Source organism: Crocuta crocuta, unplaced genomic scaffold (genome assembly GCF_008692635.1).
Source record: "Crocuta crocuta isolate KB4526 unplaced genomic scaffold, BGI_CrCroc_1.0 scaffold62, whole genome shotgun sequence".
NCBI classification, from domain to species: domain Eukaryota; kingdom Metazoa; phylum Chordata; class Mammalia; order Carnivora; family Hyaenidae; genus Crocuta; species Crocuta crocuta.
This window is the reverse complement of record NW_027529173.1, coordinates 6,912,812-6,933,372: the sequence shown is the minus strand read 5'-3', so window position 1 is coordinate 6,933,372 and position 20,561 is coordinate 6,912,812. Positions and strand designations below refer to the sequence as shown.

At 35.1% G+C, this 20,561-nt stretch overlaps 1 protein-coding gene across 2 annotated transcripts in view; it reads right to left on the bottom strand.

Moving 5' to 3' along the window:
* Positions 1 to 13,409: 13,409 nt before the first annotated feature.
* The window catches only part of AGMO (alkylglycerol monooxygenase), a 330,508-nt gene continuing 323,356 nt past the window's right edge, over positions 13,410 to 20,561 (bottom strand). For both annotated transcript variants that reach the window (XM_077757623.1, XM_077757624.1), the window contains one exon: positions 13,410 to 14,731. In XM_077757623.1, coding sequence (XP_077613749.1) covers positions 14,657 to 14,731 — 75 coding nt within the window. In that variant the 3' untranslated portion in view covers positions 13,410 to 14,656. The remainder of the gene's footprint in view (positions 14,732 to 20,561) is intronic.

Below are 20,561 nucleotides of genomic sequence, written 5' to 3'. Positions count from 1 at the left end.
TTGGTGATATTTTGTTGGAAAAAACATACCGGTGAATATATGTCTGTTTCTGGTAGGTGAATGAATGAGGCCTACGATTTCTGAGTGTGCTTGACATGTTCTAAACCATGCACTTTGGCTACATATGACATATGGCCCCAGGATACGCATTTCCTTCATGAAAGACAGCAGAGTTTCTGCCTTATGACCGCCAGTCTGTATCCCAAGGAGGTTGCCCTTTTCATGTAGGCCAGGTGTGGACATTGAGGGGTGAAGGCAGGTGATTTGTCTGAGATTTAATCATAGCCAGGGCTAGAAATTGCTTTTTCAAGATTAGAGCCCAAAAGGCTTACTCACTTAGGCTCTGAACCAAAGGTGAATAGCAAAAATGACAATCTAGTAAGAATATGTGTCTTGTTTTCTATGAGAGTAAGATTAATAGAATTTCAATACCATGGCACGTAAGAGACTTATTAAATTGGCCCAGAATCAAAATTAATTAAGCAGGTTCCAACAGTCTGTGTTGTGTGTTCTTCCAGTCCAATCTTCTAAGTATAGTCCTGCCCCATATGATTTTCAAAACTCTGTATACCGAATTCTAATTTTCCTCATGCATAAGCTATTTGGTGGGCAAGATGTCCAGTCACACGTGCTGTGGTCTAAAACAAACCAATGCATAAAACTCATCTGTGAGCATTTACAGGTATATCAATATTCCTGTCACTCTCAATACCTTGGCCACTGCAGTTGGAGAGTCTCCCTTTTATTGGAAAAGTCAACTCTAAGGCTGGTTATTGTTTCACTAATATTCTGTTGGTAATGTGCCACTTGGTAAAACTTGCTTCATGAGTTCCAGAAAGCATTTGGCTCCCAAGCATACAAAGAACCATTGCAAGCATTTTTGGTCAGTTTTGATTGAATGCAGATTGCAGGATTGTTTTGCAAAACCACATTATTCTTTCAAATGTTTCTTCAGTAGTCGCATATTACTTTCTAATGATAATCATTTGCATTTCCAGAGCCCTTTTTGCGCCTGATGTTTTACAACAAAGTTACTCAGACTTCATCTGTCTTCACTGTGCTTCACTCTGGTTTGAGTGGAGGCCTGTAGCTCCTGGGCTTTTGCATGGCCACCTTAACAAATGGTTGCAAAGGATGAGGAAGGAGAAGCCCAAGAGAATCACCCAGCTCAGGCTCTCCAGAGGGTGATGTCTAAAGCAGAGTGCTAACATCCCCCATACTCGCAGAAAAAAAATTTTGAAGGGTATGCTATGAATTCTATTTCACCACCATTAAAAATAAAGTTTCTCATATGAATGTTATTGCTCTTAGACATCTTATATAACACAAAAGGTAACCTGAGGGTTAGGTGATTCAGTTGAATGTTTGGGCCCAACGAGCTCCCAGTTTTTCTTTTATTGTCTGCCGCCTCCGCCCCCACATACTTCTTTCTCACTCCAAGTCTGGTGGTCCATGGCGTACTCTGCAGATGTCTCTCCCACACAGTGGAATCATTCCCTAATGTGTCTGTGCACTTCCAGGCTATGCTCATATGGGAAAAGGAAAAATTGGAGAGAAATAATAAATTTCTGGACTGGTCTTATTTCCTTCTGTGCCTTTCAAAAGTGCTGAAACAAACAAGAAAATAACTTTAGACCTTATTCACCTTTCCCACACTGCTAACTATAGAAAGTGGTGTATAAAGTGATTTTTTAATTTTTAAAATCAAATAAATAAATAATCATACATGCCATCTTCCAGAAGTCCCAAGATGGCTATTCTATATTAGAAAACTTTGTATAATTTTGTTTGAATTGTATAGTTTTTAAAATGGGAGTTAAACACTGCACACTTGGAAAATGAGGATATCTGTGGTGTATTCTGTATCCTGTAAATTTGAAATAATTTTCATAAAGAGATGCTCTTTCCTGTTTGCATAGTGGAGTATGGGACCAGTATCCTGAAAACGTAGGGTTCAAAGATAATGAAAGAAAAGAACCACTTTCACTTTCCCCACTCACTCTGTACTACCAACTATTTATTTGCCTTTGATTGATGTCTAATTTATCTGAGTGCTCTCCAAAATGGTAACCCCTTTAGTAATCTCAGCTAAAATATTCTCAGCTCAAAATTAATATGTCAATGTCTATGTTTGAAAGAGCTCTGAACTTCACTAATATTAGGGTTTCTCCTGTTCCAGCAAGCTCCTCCCTCCCAATTTGGCTTGCTGTAGGTGAGAAGTGTATAGTAAATCTCTGATGTGTGTGTGTGTGTGTGTGTGTGTGTGTAGAAGGGATACTAAGGTTTAGTCTTAGTTTCTCTTGATTTTGTCACATCTCTTTCTCATGAAGCCCAGAGTGTAGTTGTTGTTGAAGCAAAGGGGAGGTGAAGAGTCGGGAACAAAGCTTTCATACGGTTTAACCTACACACTGGTGGTGTTTAAGGGTAACCACCAGCTAGGCTCTTACGGGTAAATTCCTGAGAATGATGATGCCTCCCCACCTTAGAGGTGAGTTTTAATGGCCTAATTTGAGAGGAGGTATAGCATGTCATAGGGGATAACAATGTAGATTCTGGAACCATTACTGCTTGTATGGCCTGGCATATATCAGTTAATCTCTCTCTCATTCTGTTTTCCTGGCTGAAGAGTGAGTATAATACCATCTACCTCATAAAAGCGTAGCAAGCATTGAATGAGTTAAACATGTAAAATACTAAGAAGAGTATCTAGAAGACAGTAAGCTCTGTGTAATTTTTTTTCTATAACGATAATAGAAATAGCAATGTCAATAGGATACAAGTCTGTAAGTAAGGGAAGAATTGCAAGCCGAAGATACACATGTGGGGGTTTAAGCCTACAGATGGTGTTACAGATGGTGTTAGTACTATGAGATTGGATAATGGCTAACTAGAGGGTGAGTGCAGACACATAGAATATTCAAGGATTGAGTCTGAAACCCTGAGCACGATGGGGAAATGAGAAAACCCCAGAAGGAAGGGCCCACAATGACTTCAGGGAAAACCTAGGTGAGTAAGGTGTCCTATAAACAGAGGGGGAGAGTATTTTAAGGAGGACAGTGTGATGATGGTGTCAAATGCTGCTGAAGAGTCAATAAAGTAGGAGCTCTGAACTGACCACTGGATTGAACAACGTGGGCAGTGTGCTGACTTAGGTCAGAACAATTTCAGTGGAGCAGAGGTGGCAGGGGTAGGGGGTGGGGAGGGAAGACCCCTAGCTGGGTTGTGTTCAAGAAAGAAGGGGAAGAGGAAAATTAGAAACAATGATTATAGACAACTCTGAAGGGAGTTTGAGGTAAAGTAAATGGAGATGAATAGGGCCAGCTGGAAGCAAAGGAGGAGTGAAATAAAAACTTTTTTTAAGTTGGGGGAAAGTAGCATCCTTTTTTGCATGCTGACAGGAATGATCCAGTAGACTGAGGAAAACTGAGAATTACTGAAGCAGATGGGACTTGAGATACAAGCACAGTTTGGCCCTGTTTAAGAACATAAACAGCTCATTATTGGAAACAAATTTGGGAGGTGGTGTTAGGTCAGTCAAGTTGTCTTTGATAGCTTCTATTTTTTTTTTTTTTATTTGTTTTCAGTGAACTGAGGAATAAGGTCATCAACCAATACTGAGAACTTGTTGAAAGTTTGAAGAGTACAAAATAGCCATCTTGGGATGTGGAAGAATGAATAGTGCTGGGGAAGTATAGAATCATTGTGGGACAGAATTAAGGGCTTGCCTCAGGTATGTAATCATGACAGGTGAGACTAGTTTCATGGTTATGTGCTTTTCTCTATTCATATTCAATGACAAGAGGACAGATACATAGGAGACCTATGGTTGGATTTAATCTTTTTTTATGATTAATAAGACCAGAATGTTGATTATAATGACTGATCATGAAATTCAATCATCTAAGAAAGTAACTAAATACATAAGGAAAGGAGAGACAAAGACAAGGTAGTCGGAATATCTCAGGTCTCAGTGGAGTCGGTGGTAGGAATTCCTCACTACCCAAGATAATGAGCTGGAAAGAGAAGATGTAGTGATCAGAGAAAGACATGTTTGAGTTGAAAAGATGACAGACTTACAGTTACTGCTAATGACAATATGACTGATTAAGTCATTCAGGCAAGGAGACCAAAGAATAGAGATGCCAGGATACTAGGAAGGTCATTTTTGTGGATATTGAATTGCCAAGAATTACAAGAGGGATATTGGAGGAAACGACAGTGAGCCACCAGTAAAAGACTTCAAGGAATTAAGGGAGAGATCCACAGAGAGGTAAAACCTGCCACGAGGAAAATGACGTATAAAGAACTTACAAATGGGGTTTACAAGAGCTTCTAAAAGGGAGATGATGCCAACTGATTTTGACATTTCTTTAAGACCAATGGAAATAAGATCTTATTGTATAAAATTTTCAAAGTCTCTATTCCATTAGAGAGCTGGAAGGAAATCCAACTTTGTGCCGTGATCACTGTTGGCTGAATTTGTCAGCCAGTAAAATGTTAACAGGGAACCTCCTTTACTAGCAGCATCTACCTCGATTCCCTGCCTTCCACACCGCTCTGGGGTCTCATGAGGATACACAGTTGTGGCAGTGAATTTCAGTTATCAAGAAATCCAAATAAAGCTGTCTTTTGTCTTTTTATCTTTGCCTCTTCTATATTTATTCTAGTACAGAGAGACAGGGACAGAAAAAGCCACTTCTTGTTAGATTTTTCAAGCTGATAGGTTACATTTCTGAAAAACTTTAATAGTTTCATAATAAATGTTGTTTAGCATTCACATTTAATAGTAAGTTTAAAACCCGAATATTTTTTCCGATCCACTAAGCAATTTCTCTTGGTGTCCTGGAACTTTCCCTGTTGCTCCACCAGGCTTACCACCCTCACATCTATGACCTGAATTTCCTGAGCTGTCTGTGATTCCCTTTACTCAAGATTCCCAAGTGCTGTGTACACAGTGAACAGGTGCTTATTTATTTTTAATTTTAGATGAAATACCTAGTAAGGATCTCCCTGAGAATTTTTCACTCCAAAAAAAGTGATAAGAAGGCCAAAGGAGTAATTTATTAAATGATAATTCAAAATGTGGTGGCCATAATAAGCACACAGAAGGTAAAGTACACCACTTCTTCACATAAAACTGCTGCAACCTAATTATAATAGAAATAAGGAAGGGAAAATACACAGAAGGAACAATAAAATACAGAGAGCAAAGAAAAGACAATAGGAATTAGAAAGGGAATCATGTTTGAAAAATAAGATTAGAGTTTGTAAATTGTTCTGGGATTCTTAAATGGATGGAGGACATTTTACTTTCTGTATTATAACTTCATTCAAAGGGTGTCCCCATTGTCTTGATGTTAGTGAACATACTCTGAAATAAAACCTCATTAATGTATTATTGATCCATGTTCAAATTTGATCATAGTTCCAAAAGAAATGTAGTTTTATTACTTTAAAATATAGAAGTAATTTGGACTGACTGCTCACTGGCAGGTAAGAATTACAAATGACCATAGACATGATCTGGTCCAGTGCTCAGATTTTTGTGATGAAGAGCCTGAGACACCAGGTGACCAGCCTGAGTTTGGAGGCATCTGGTTTAAAGACTGCTCAGTCACTTTCTATACATATAACAATCAAGGCATTTCTTGGCGGAAAAAGTTATTTTTAACCATTTACATGTTAATGTATCCCAAGTATTCTGCTGTAAATATTACATCACATTCATATTTCAAAGTAGTAGGAAAAAGAATAGTTTATTTATAGAGAGAGGAAAGAAAATTTCAGACCAGTCAAGGACTGGTGATCACAAGCTCAAAAGGAAGCTTCTGGTCACCAGAAGTATTGCTGGGAACAAGACATCTTGCTAAATAGGAGGGGATATATGGAGTTTCCTTTCCTTAGAACAAGGAGTTTTACACATGTAAATAATCCTTCTGGGGAGCTATTTATTTATGCAGATGCCCAAACCCATCTCCTGACATCCAGATTTCTAAAATCCGAAGTGGGACCCTAGAAGTAGCAGGGTGTTTTGATGCAGATAAATGGCAGCCCACAAATTGAGAAATACTACCCCAATCAGACACCATAAGTGAGATTCAACATCAAGCCACTCAACATAGGATTCTGTCCGATACCTTTTCATGCAATAATACCTAATCTCTTCAATCTAAGAGCTAAAAAATAAATCCTCAGTCACACTGAATGGACTCTTGAAGTGATCAAGGTTCAAAAGCACATGGATCTTTATATATCATATCAAATCTTTGTCACTTCGTAAGAGTTTTTAAGGCACTAACACATTAGTTCCTATATTTACTAAATTAGTATGTTTAGCATTTAAAATATGAAAAGTGCTTAGCTCCATTTCCAGTACTTCAACATAGGATATATCATATCAGTATTAAAGAGTATAAAAGAATATCCTGTCTTTAGGACACTTACGAATGGGTTACGTAGGGTTTATTGGTAGAGTAAGTGTCTTCATTATTTACCAAAAAGAAATGATTTCTCTTCTTCCCTCTTTCACACACACACACACACACACACACACACACTCACACACACACTCTTATGTGTCAACCAAAAATTTTTTTTATTATATTGGGAGATATATATAATAGTATGTTCAAAACTATTTCAAAATGTCCAAAAACAGCATTTTTCAAAACTAAAAATAACAAAATCACGTGAAGAAAGCAAATTAGCAACAAAAAACTCTCCATACTGATTATATAAATACTAGAATATTAAAAATAACATAAACAGAATAATTATTCCTGACACATATTAAATACTTTAATCAGTTTCTTTTTTTAATGTTTATTTATTTTGAGAGCAAGAGCGAGAACGAGAGCGAGAGTGAGAGAGAGCCAGTACATGCATGCTTATGAGTCAGGGAGGGGCATAGAGAGAGGGAAAGAGAATCCCAAGCAGGCTCTGTGCAATCAGTGAAGAGCCAGATGTGGGCTTGATCCCATGAAATGTGAGATCATTCATGACCTGAGCCAAAATCAAGAGTCAGACGCTTAATTGCCTGAGCCACCCAGGCACCCCTAATTAGCTTCTTAACTGCTTCCATATGTATAAGCATGTCACTGGTATTTCTTTGAAGATTTTTTTCCCAATACAGTCTTATTATTTTGAACTTGTATTATCTTGACTCTTGTCTGTAAAACCATTTTAAATGGTGAAAATGCTCTTTATTAGGTTATCTAGGAAGATCAGAAAAATATGACATGGCAAATGAATCTTTTTTGCTGTATTTTTTTCTTATTGAAAAACATAAATACTTAAGTGGAATGATTAGGATAGACTTTGTAGTTTTCATTTAGACTGATCTGCTTGAAATATATTTTATAAAACAAAACACATTAATTTTTCCTTTTATTGTTTCATCATTTTTATTGCTTATATGCCACAAATGTATAGGCTTTCCTATACTCCTTTATGGTACATAATATAAAGTTATCCATTAGAAATAGGAGCTTCATTAGTAGTTTTTCTAAATCCTCACAAATAAAGACATTCTTGAGTTTAATTATAGGATTTCAAAATTAAATGTCATACGAGGTTTGAACTCTTCAAACTTAATTTGTCCAGTTGTCCCTACTTTCAGAGGAATAAATGTCAATGTTTTCCTCTTTGCAAGCTCTGTTTTCAATAAATGAGATTTGCGATTAGCAGCAAAAGCTGAAGTCTTGTCACTTTCCTCACTGATATTTGCCTAAGGATTTCTAAGTAGTCTGGAACAAACAGCAAACGAGTTTAGCAAACTCTACCAAGTACTTCAATCCTCCTGGGGGACACAGACTGGCTTACAAAACTGTTCTTCAAAGGCTCACACATTTCTAAAACCATTTGGATGTCTGGCAGAATACAGACCAACGGAACAGGAGATAGAGAGCCCAGAAATAAACCTATGCTTATATGGTCAATTAATCCAGGACAAAAGATGCTAACATATACAATGGGGAGAAGACACATCTAGAAAAATGTCGGTAGGGACAATGTCTAAAAGACTGCTGCATATGTTTTATTTTAGTAGTTGTACATTTTCAGGGCTCACATTTAGGTCTTTAATTCATTTTTACTTAATTCTCTATATATGGTTTAAGATATCGGTCCAAGGTCATTCTTTTGCATGTAGCTGTCCAGTTTCCCAACACCATTTATCATCGCTCAGGCAAGGGAAACAAAAGCAAAAATAAACTATTGGGACTACACCAAAATAAAAACCTTCTGCACAGCAAAGGAAACCATTAACAAAATGAAAAGGCAACCTATGGACTGGGAGAAGATATTTGCAAAAGTGATATCCAAAAAGGGGTTAATATCCAAAATACATAAAGAACTTATACAACTCAATGCCAAAATAAAAAAGAAAGGAAAAAAAAAGAAAAAGGAAAAACCAAAAACCAAAACCAAAACAAATAATCTGATTAAAAATGGGCAGAGCACGGGAGTAGACGTTTTTTTTCAAAGACATACAGATGGCCAACAGACACATGAAAATACGCTCAACATCACTAATCATTAGGGAAATACAATTCAAAACCACATGAGATATCACGTTACACCAGTCAGAATGGCAAGTAGTAAAAAGACATAACAGGAAATAACAAGTGCTGGGAAGGGTGTGAAGAAAAAGGAACCCTTGTATACTGTTAGTTGGAATTTAAATTGGTGATTATTATGGAAAACTGTATGCAGGTTTCTCAAAAAATTAAAGATAGGAATATCCTATGATCTAATAACTCCACTGCTGGGTATCTACCCAAAGAAAACAAAACACTCAAGAAATATATGTACTCTCTGTTTACTGCAGCATTATTTACAATAGCCTAGATATAAAAGCAATCTAAGGATCCAGTGATAGGTGAAAGGATAAATAAGATGTGGTGTATATATACTATAAAATATTACTCAGTCAAACAAAAAAGGATTAGATCTTGTCATTTGTGACAACATGGATCGCCCCAGAGAGTACTATGTTGAATGAAATAAATCTGACAAAGAAAGACAAATCCTGTATCATTTTACTTATATGAGGAATCTAAAAAAAATAAAAAAACCCCAAATGAACGAACAAACAAATACAGAGAACAAACTGGTTGTTGCTGGCCCGGGGTGGGGATAAGGAGTTGGAAGGTGGTAGAAATAGGAAAAGGGGATTAAGAGACTCAAGCTTCCCAAACAAAATAAAGAAGGCGCAGAGATGAGAAGTACAGCATAGGGAATGTAGTCAGAAACATTGTAATAATATGTAATGTGAAAGCAATTACACTCATTGTGGTGAATATTGATTAATGTATAGAATTTTTTTAATCATCATGTTTTACACCTGAAATTAATATGACATTGTAAATCAACTATACGTCAATAATAAAAAAGAACAAATAAAATAAACTAGACAAAAGTTTTCAAGTGAATTAAAATCAGAGGCAAACAGAGCCTATGGCAACTGTGTTGAGTAATAATCTCCTTTGCTTGCGAGGTCTTTCTGTACTTTCTGCCTCACTGATGCTAACCTAATTTTTTTAAACTTTCAGGTCTTTAAAAATACATGTAAAAATAATATCGTGTTAAACTGATATTTAGCACATCTAAATACCCATACTTACTTCATCAATATCTCTTTGTTTTAATTAAAAGTTTTGTTATAGAAACAATATTCTCTGACATTGTACATCCTTCCTGTATATTTCTGAAACTCAACAAAAGGGTCTAGAAAATTTTCTCTAATTCTAGAATAGTTATGGTCTCTGTATCTTAATTTTTTTTAATGTTTATTTTGAGAGAGAGAGAGAGAGACAGAGTCACTGGGGTGGGGGCAGAGAGAGAGGGAGACACAGAATCTGAAGCAGGCTCCAGTCTCTGAGTTGTCAGCACAGAGCCTGATGCAGGGCTCAAACTCACAAGCCAAGAAAGCATGACCTGAGTTGAAATCAGACATTTAACTTACTGAGCCATGCAGGCACCCCTATCATTGGCAGAATTTTGAAGAATGCAATTTCTCTGGTACTACTTGAATGGTACTAAATCAGGATCCCAATGTGCATACAATGAATCTGCATTTTTGAAAAGATCCACAGATAATCTTGATGCATAAAAACAAAGTTTACTTCCTTTTGTTTTCTGTAATGTAAATCTATCCAAGTTAAGATTGTGGATTTTTTTTGCTGCTAAACCAAAGGGAGAACGCATTCTAGGAACAAACTTATGATTGATGGACAGTGAAGTGTCTGGAATGGTTGGAAGTTCTGACCACAGAGGAGTTAGAGTTGCGGAATTTCAAAGGACACAGCTCACAAGAGAGAACCATCAATGCTTGCTTACCTTCTTCTTTTGCTAATATTTTTTTCCTAATTGAGTCTTTGGGCAAGAAGGTGTTTAAGATATTATGCTACTGAGAAGAAAGGACGGCAGACTGGAGTGAGATTTGGAAAAATAGTCTAATAATAGAAACACATTGTTAACTTTCCTTCTACTGAGGCAGGCTTGAGATAGGGCCAGCCTGCTTCACAGTGTTGCTGATGATCATGACATCAAAAATATTTGAAGATTATGAAAACCAAAATAGCCTCTGTGTTTTCTATCTCTTCTTGGTATTCCAGGAGCTACAAATAAGAAAAAGAAAAATAGAGGAGAGGGGCATAAAAAAAGAAGCTCCTTTCTAATCACTGTTGCTCTATTAAATGACATTACACGCAGTGCGTACCGTATCTTACAGAATTCCACTTGGTGGTTCTGTTGCAGATTCCATACTGGAAAGCATAGTACCAGTTAAATAAAACTTAAGAACCTCTAGTAAACAATAATCCAAGCTGCTAAAGTTAAATACAGCAAGGGTTCATATACTTTGGCGATTAACTCAATTTCAGATACAGAATTACAGATCCACATATTGCTGAATACCATGGCCATGAGAGGATTAGATTAAGTTTAACAAAAATAATTAGAAAGAACAAGATGAAGGGAGAAATAAAGGATGTAACAAATGGGGCTAAAGTAATGGGTAGTTTCATCAAATAAAATCAAGTACAGGAATGGACTCCTTTTAGGCATTTGGTAATCCTAGAAATAAACCTATGGCCTTACTATTCTTAGAGTGGTGAGAAATTCTGTAATCATTCACCTAGTCACTGAATCAATCCTATCACTAAGCCTCTTTTCCTCTGAACTTTACTTTGTACTTTGGAACATCAAATTGAATAAGAGCTACACTGAACTTAAAATTCTGAGTCTGTACTTCTAAAGATGTGCCTTGGATATCTGCCATCATGGAAAGGAGAAACATCATGGACTTCACTGTCAGACTTCAGAGTTTTTAAATTTGGTTGGGGCACAATTATGTGTCATAGGCCAGAGCAAGTTTTTAAACCTCTGTCAGCCTCACAATTTTCTTCTATAAAATGGTATTACAGTACGTAATTAAAGTCTCAGGATTTTAGAGACTAAATGAAATAATTCTAATTGAGTACTATTCAACAAACAAATGTGGCTTCCCTCTCTCTATCCTTCCTTATTATGGTAAACTACCAAATCTGAGAATCTTCATAATTATTTGCCAGGTCGGTTTACATCTCCCCATTAGAAGCGGCAAGTAACTGATGAGTCCTATTTTTAGATCCTTTCCTTTTTGAGAGAATGAGAGAGAGGTAAAGTGTTTCTGTCAAGAGTAAGCATAAATTACATGGCATCACTCAAGATTAATTCACAACATTTATAGTAGTTAGATGATCTGTCATGATGTATTAGTACCCGGCAAGAGAAAACTGGACTGGAAAATTAGCAAGGCTGAAGGTGAAGAATAAAGTGTCCCAGTTAACACACACAGGCCCTGGGAACACTACTTATCTGGGAAATGCGTAGCTTGAAAACATTTGCATTTCTAAAAAGAAAAGCACTTATAATGATGGTGAGGGTAGCTAGGAGACAAATGAGAGAATGGATAAATTTGTATTTACTTCAAGAGTTTTCCCATGAAAGTATCTTTTATCATTTTTGAATCTTTATTTCCATTTTTAGGTCACTTGTACAAATTCACATACATATGTACGTATATGTACATAAATATGCATTTATACATGACCCATGGGGAAACAAACTATTCAGATACACCAAAATCTTACTTAAAGATTTGTGAAACTTCTCTTTTCTTTGTCATTCCATGCGGATGTAACCTATATACTGAAGTCTTTAGGATGTATAATATGAATATTCAGAATTTTAATGTGATAAATTTAGCGATTTCAAGCCAGCAGAGGGCTCCCTGCTTTGACATGATCCTATATATGCAAAGTACAGCAGTAACTGCTGTTAAGGAACCAAGGCAGGGTTGAATGTTTGTTATGGGCTTAAAGTATTTGCTCTAACTGTGTTAAATTAAGCAGTTTAAAAAGATGAATGAAGCAAAGCCAAGTCTCTGCTTCTGACGCTAGAGATATAATTTGTTAATTGTTTCATCATGCAAAATTTAATCTTCCTCTGGTTTACCAGTTTGAAAACCAAATGTGCGTCAATTTTGCATGATGAGTCCACATCGACACCTGCTGTCTGATTCTTCTAATAGTTCTACAATTTTTTTTTCTGTTCGCAGTTTAAATAACACATTTTAAAGATGAGATTAACCAACTGATTAGTGTCTTAAACCTGGAGATGAATACAGGCAGAGCTCAATGAAGAAGAGCATTCATTGTTTTAGTGCATATAATTTTGATTACACATTCTAGTGCAAGGGATACATTCTAAGACTCTCAAAGGATGCCTGAAACTGCAAATAGTACTGAGTCCTACATAGACACTATGTTTTGTCTTATATATACATACCCATGATGACGGTAAATTTATAAATTAGGCATGATAAGAGATTAACAGCAATAACAATAAAACAGAACAATTATAACAATATATTATGACAAAAGTTATGTGAATAAGGTCTCTCTCTCAAAATATCTTATTGGATTGTACTCACCCTTCTCCTTCTTGTAATGATGTGAGAAGATAAAATGCCTCCCTGATGAGATGAAGATAGGCAAATGACCTAGGCATTGTGATGTAGCATTAGGCTACTAGGGACCTTCTGATAGTACACCAGAAGGAGGATCTCTGCTTCCAGGCCCCAGTTGACTCAGGTAACTGAAACCATGGAAAGTCAAACTCTAGATAAGGGTGGGCTGTTGTAGTTAAATCCATAAGTTTAAATCAAAGAAATACTGGAAGAAGGGAAGGAAAAAATTCCAACTCTCCAATTCAACCTCTCCAGCCATTCTGAACTTTATCCTGCTAATTACTGTCAGTTCCTACCTAAAGAAACACTTGGCAGATTTTTACAATCCCAATGAATAACGTACACACAACACTTAGGAAACATTGATTTAGAAATATTTATTAACATTATTGTGACTATTTAAAATACAGGTATCCGTCCCTTTTCAAAGTTTTGCATTAATGAAGCCACTTCACTTTTATAAAAGACATATATATTAGTACCCATTTTCCTTAACATATAAGAAACATGAAGAGAATTTTCCTTTCTATGAAAAGGGTGAAAAGCAAAAATAACACTCAGCGTTTGTTTTGCAATGAGCAGTTACAGAGGCTGCACGCACCTGAAGCAGTAACAGCCGCAAGGTCAAGTTCCTTCCCAGGGAACTACATTCAACATCTCAGCATCAAGCTGCTATAGATTTGAACTGTGTCTCTGAGCATCTGCGCTTTATTCTGATTTATGTTGTTCATCCCTTAGCAAGGTGTGTCTAAAAGTATCAGAAAAACCTATGAGAGATTTGCTGGGGAGGGTCTGGGAATGCTTAAAGTTTTTCCATATAAATTAGTGGTAATTGCTTCTTCACTTTATACTGTTTTGGCTGATAAAAGATTTCATAGGAAGGCTGTACTTTCAGATGGCAAGGGAAACCCAAAACACAGAATTACAGGTTTCTGAAATTGCAGGTTTGAAAAACACCTGACTTTTTTTGGTAAAAGTGAACATTTCTTTCAGTTAGTGAAAATAAGTACTAATGGAGGTCTTTTAAAATACTTACTCAAACTTTCAAAAAACAGAGGATCCCTGACTGCAGACTCTTTAGATTGCCAAAAGAAACTGACCAAACATATTAGACATATGTATTGATCTGCTGAATAAACAAATTCTGACAAATTCTATTCATTTGCATTTCCGTGATGTCTTTTTCTGTAATGTAGCTGCTTAGGTTATGTGGTTTTCAAAGTTAAATATAGCCTTAGGCAGACAACTAATGTAACACATTTTCATGACAACAGATATTTATCTAAGCACAATTTTAGTATGCTACAAAGGAAAAGTTGTCAAAAAATGCAAATGAAAACTTTATTCTTTTAAGTTTTCTCCCTGCCTTTTCTTACACTCAGATGCTACAAGTGAACATAACATGACTATATTTGAAATCACTTGCTTTCCTCTCTCGCAATAAAGGAAAGTAATTGCAGTTGACTTTAATTTTAATAGAACATAACAGATATAGAAAGCAAGCAAAAGTAGATAAGGATTATGTGCCTTTCATTAAAGAAATGGTTCATATAATCATTATATAAGATAATTATATTTCCACAGGCAGTCGTAATATACTGTGGTTGTGGACTACTGATTACAACAAGAGAATTGAATACAAACTTATTTCCAAGGGCTGGAGGCAAGTTGTTTCATGCTTCTGAATCCCCAGAAAGCAATGCAGATGGAAAAAAAAATCTGAAGAAATAAAACACAAAGAGGAAAGACAATTAAGAGTGAATCAATACTTCTGTTCAAGTGAATTAAAAATATCTTTGTAGGGGAAAATGAACATAAACATTTTAGAGTTGGAGAAAGGAGCAGGAGTAAAATGTTTGGTTTTTTGTGGCTTTAATTTTTTATACTCCCAAATCTGGGTCATTTCTAGGGATGGGACTGTGAAACTTAGATAATGAATGAAATAGAACTTTCTTTTGGCCTTGGGCACTCTGCATGAGGAATGTACTGTATGAAATGATCTCATTGTTTATATAGTTTAAGAAGCATTTGGAAAAGGAGAAATATAACATTATAAAGAATCATTCCTCTCTGGGGCAATGGGATCTAACATGTTATGAACTTCACCCAACATGAATTAAATGTTCAACATCACTGCTGATTTACCTTCTCAGTCAGCTGATCTTATCATGTATGGAAAACTGTTCTGCAAGATTCTCTTTAAAGTTGATGACATAACTAAGTCAAAATAAGCAGCCATCAGAGTTCATTGAATCTACTTTTCTGCCTTCAAGTAACATCACACATTCCTAATAAATCACCTCAAATTAGCCAAGAAAATCTTGATTCTAATGATCCTAGCAAGAAGGATTATATAGTCATTCTCAGTAAGAATTCATGGTTGCAAAATTTTTTATTATGCATAATTGAAATGCCATAATGCCATAACACACATATCTTCTCTTCTCTTGATGTAAAATCCAAGCACTAGCCAAGGGTTTTCTACCATCGGGGTTCTCCTAAACTAACTTTTCCCTCCACTCATACCTATGCACTAAACTTAAGCTAAAAGATTACTTTTATAATCTCTATTTTAGGTATTATTACCGTAACTGTTGTTACAATAATGCCTGAACAAATGGGTTTATGCAAGAAGTCTCTCCACATGTTCATTTTTTTTTTTTTCATTGTGCAAAGCTCTTCTCCAAACTACTAAAATACGACCAGGAAGATTACTATTCCTGAAAGATCCACGGAAATATACAAAGGAACACAATTAAGTAGTAATAGGATGGAGGTATGGGGAAAACTTTGGGGTGATGGATTGANCACAATTAAAAAAAAAAAAAAAAAAAACCTTGAACTCTGGTTATTTTGCTGTGAAAACCTGGATATGACATAACAACAACAACAACAACGACGACAACAGCAACAGCAACAACACCTTCCTAAACAATGTCACTAGATTTCACGGGTAGGTTGTTCTGTTTCCTACGAACCTTATGGTTCTTTCTAAAGAACCATTAACCTTCACATTAGCCAGTCTGAAGTTTTCTTCAAATACATGCATTCCTTTCTGCCTATAATATGCACAAGATAAAAAATAAATATCAAAAATAAAATCTACAGTTATGTTAAAGCAGAAGTCAAGAATAATATATTAACATTATGGAGTTGCTTCAGAAATCAAATACAATATATTTAAAGGCTGGTTTTGATTTTGTTTCTTTTGACTGTAATTCAAGAAAAATGACCTCATGGGATTTCTCGTGATGGTGCCAAGCAAAATAATACTAAGGTGAGGAGTATTTATGAAAGCCCTTGGACTGTGCAGTGACTTGAGTTAGTCTATGAAGATGGGTAATGTTGACAGAGGACTAGCTACAAAGAGAACTTTCAAATGGGACAGATATGAAACATGCATATCAGTATAAACAGTTTAATTCAGATCTCTAACATTCATTGAGCAGCTAATAGGTATGTTGTGTTGTGCAAGGTACTAGAGCCTGAAATATATTTGGCAAGAGAGCTTTTTACTGGTGTTTCAGGGTGCCTGGGTAGTTCAGTTGGTTAAGCCTCCGACTCTTGATTTCCACTCATGTCATCATCTCAAGGTTGTGAGATTGAGCCCCACATCAAGCTCTATGCTAGGTGTAGAGCCTATTTAAAATTCTCTCTCTCCCTTTGCCTTTCTCACTTTCTTTCTCTCTCAAAAAAAAAGTTTTTACTGGTTTTGAATTTAGTTTTTCACGTCACAAGGATTCCATGGGTGAAGGCTAGGAAGAGTGAAACCTCCAAACAAACTATATGTAAAATTTGGTAGTAAGTCATGATTTTCCTCTTCCCTACTCCTCGCTCACTAGAATATCTATATTTTCATCTGCGATCCTAGAAATAGTAAAAACTTCTCATCTAACAAGAGAATGAAAAAAAAATGCAATTCAGTACATGCCTTTGTTGTTAATCCACAACTTCCCAACTAAATCTTTCTGCTTTTGAAACTACGAATCAAGTCCTATTCCTTAATGACCCATCGGTAACTAAAACACAAGGATCTTATCTTTTCCAATTATATAAAATGCTTTCAGTTTCTTAAGGAAAATGTGATATTGGACATTTTGTAGTTTTATTTAGTTTCTCTGGGGGGTTTTTGACCCCTATTTATTATCTCTTCAAAACATAGGGTACAAAACTGATGATGCATAGAAATCCAATTAGGATTCAATATTAATGTTCAGTGAGACCCTTGGTTAAACTATCCATTGTCCTAGACGCCTTATTAGATTAGGATGTTTACATCTCATCACAAACTTTGGCAGATTGGTACCCAATTTGCTCATGAGGCAATGGGAACTTAAGATTTATGTGGTTTAACAAGAAATCACAAAACTACTAAATATCAGAGCTGGGATATATGTGCTTTGTTTACATAGCATCTCTCAGAAAATCTAACTACACATCCTAAGAAGTCAGTTCAGTGAATATGTACATCAGTAGTGAATCCTTTCCTCTTTTTTTTTTTGGTAATGACCTGTACTTGCCTAATGATTTTTGAGTCAGTAACTTCTAGGTTATGGACACTTTTCACAATAAATATTTTAAGCATAAATTGGAGTTTTTATATATAATAAAAACCAGATTGACACATAATCATAAAAATTAATACAATGAATATTCCCTTCTCAAAATATGCATGACCCTGGAATATTTACTCAATTGCATTAGAAAGTAGTTAAGTAGGAAATCATAGATTTGCTCTTATATTTTTGAATGTGTATGCATATATATTCTAAATATACATTTCACATATAATTTTAAGCTGGGAAATTATTTAATGTGGAATCAATAAAACCAGTTGATTACTGGAGACATGCCATTTTAATTTTCTCTTGTCCAAACTTTCTTTTGATTTTTGTATCAAGCTGTCCATTTTGGTTCTCCATGGTTGATTAGATTGAAGGTGTCATTTTAAATGATTGTTAATTAACATATTTCCCAATCAAGTATTTGTTCAAGGAGGACAGGAGAATTACTACTTAGGCTAGTATAAGGATATATGGCAGCCAAAGTGGGTTTTTTGCAACATACTTCTCTAATCATAGATCTGACATTTCTGGATATGTACAAACTCAATGAACACTTATTTTTATCCAAGTCCCAAGATTTTAACAGCTGGATTCAAAATATGAAACAGAGGAAGTTCACTCTTGGTGTCAAGCCCTCCTTGAGCTAACACATCATTAGTGGCCCTTGTCTTCAGGCTATTTCCTTACTTCCCAGGGCCCTAGACTCTGATGCCTGAACTTTGGCCTGTACAGATGCTCTCGATGTTTCCTCCACCCTTTCCAAAAAAGTGCATCAATTGACAGGTGGCTAATCTGAACCACTAACCCATACTAAAACACCTGTGGGAATTGATGAGTTATTCCACTGCCCCTCCCCGTTAGGTCTGTATTTTAAGAGGCCTTATTAAAAATGGCTCTACTTATTAGCAAATCAGGCACCTTTAAAGGAGACAGGATAGTATCAAAAAAGGTACTTGTGTGCAAGTGACATCTCCTCAAACTGGTATCCCTCAAGTTACACAGCTAGTGAATTGTCCTTTTTTAAAAGAAATATAATTTATTGTCAAATTGGCTTACATACAACAGCCAGTGCTCATCCCAAAAAGTGCATTGTTCTTACACCTACGTACATCTCTCTCTCTGTTGGTTTGAATACACCTACCAAGTATATTAATAAACGACCTGAGGGGCAAATGAAATATCATCTTAGGTAAGAGATTATTTCCATTAGAACTAGTCAGCAGCACCCCACACTTTTCAAAACACTTAACCCTCAGATAAACTTGCAAAAAAAAAAANTCAAAAAAAAAAAAAAAAAAAAAGAAAGTTTTAAAGTACTTGAAAAATTACCCACAAGAGAAACAAAATCTCTGAGGTAGTTGAAATTTATTTTGATTCTCAAACTTATTTTTATTGTTACAAATACTGAAATAGAATACGCTGACTGAGAGATAACATCTCATTTAATTTTATGCTCATATACAGTGGTGATGTAATTAGGTATACTAAATCACTAAAAAGTTGCACGAGCAAGTTAGAAAATCTGTCGTTTTGTATATAATGGGCAAAGTTGCCAGATAAATTCTACCTAGACAAGAAGTAAACTTGAAATAGCATTATTGTGACGATGTGAGACTTAATCACTTTTCAAGTAATTAAAAAATATGTATTACTCTTTATTTCATTGTGTACATTTTTTTGTGTATATTTTTTTTCTTGATTTCCTAAAATTCTCCTGGAATGGATATACCTATGTTTTATGCCTAACAAATCATATCCTGCCTCTAAATGGAAGAATATATTTTTACCTAAAAATTATTTCTCTGACACTGATGAGGTTCATAAAATAATAATTCACTGACTATTTATTCACAATTATCACAATGAAAACAGCAACACATTAAACATACAGAAGGTTTTATGAAATTATTTGGAGAAAATAAAACCAATTCTTTGTTAAATATATTTTTTTATCATACTATTTTGGTTTTTTAGAGAGGACCATTGTCTGCTGTACAGATAAACAGATAAAAACTTAAACAGAGTTCAAACAGAATTGCTTAAAATTATCTCTATTTCCTATTAATGCAAGAGACAAATAAGCACAAATAAAACTAGGCCAGAAGTTGCAGCCAAATACACTGAAAGTCTTTCTGAAATGAAAACATCAGAGAGATATTAGATAATGATACATTTTTCTTTCTTAGAATTTTTTAAGGATACAGGTTGACAAATGCCAACTCCAAAGAAATTGGGAATTACCAATTTAACCTACAGTACATTCTATATATGGCTAAAATACTAAAAGTCATACACAGACAAACAAAAGACTTAAGAGAAATAAGTTCCAGGCACTACAACTATTACTTGGAAGCCTTGTATTCTCTCTCTAACCTTATTCAAAACATATAAAATTACCACTATCTTTAATATGTGGTCTTATCAGATTTACTATCAAGATTTAAATCAAACATTATTTTTTACATTAGTTTTTAAATATATATTAAAATTCTTGACTGAGGGAAAAACAATACAAAATAAATATGACATGCATGCACATGATATCAATACCTTATTTAAAAAATATATATTTCCTTCAATCATTACATATATTCTTATGTAAATTTTCAAACAAGGTAATATATTAAACATGCCATGGTTGTGTTTTTTAAAAGAAAATACACACAAAATAAACATTAAAACATAAGTTTTAAGTAACTCAGCTGAATTATTAAACCTTAAAAATCAGTGAGGGCAAAGTATTCTAATAATTTTAGTGACAAAAAAGTACTAAGTTGATTTAAATAACAAATACAGAATCTTCATTTGTAACCATTTCTTCAGCTCCTCAGAGATGATTATCTTCTGTTGTGTATCATAGTTTATTCACTATTCTGAAAGTCCAAACAGCTCAAGAAAGTATATATTCTTTTCAACAATACCCCTATGGAATATCTGTTGTTCACGTATACCACATTTGAGCTATCATGGTAACATGTGAAAGC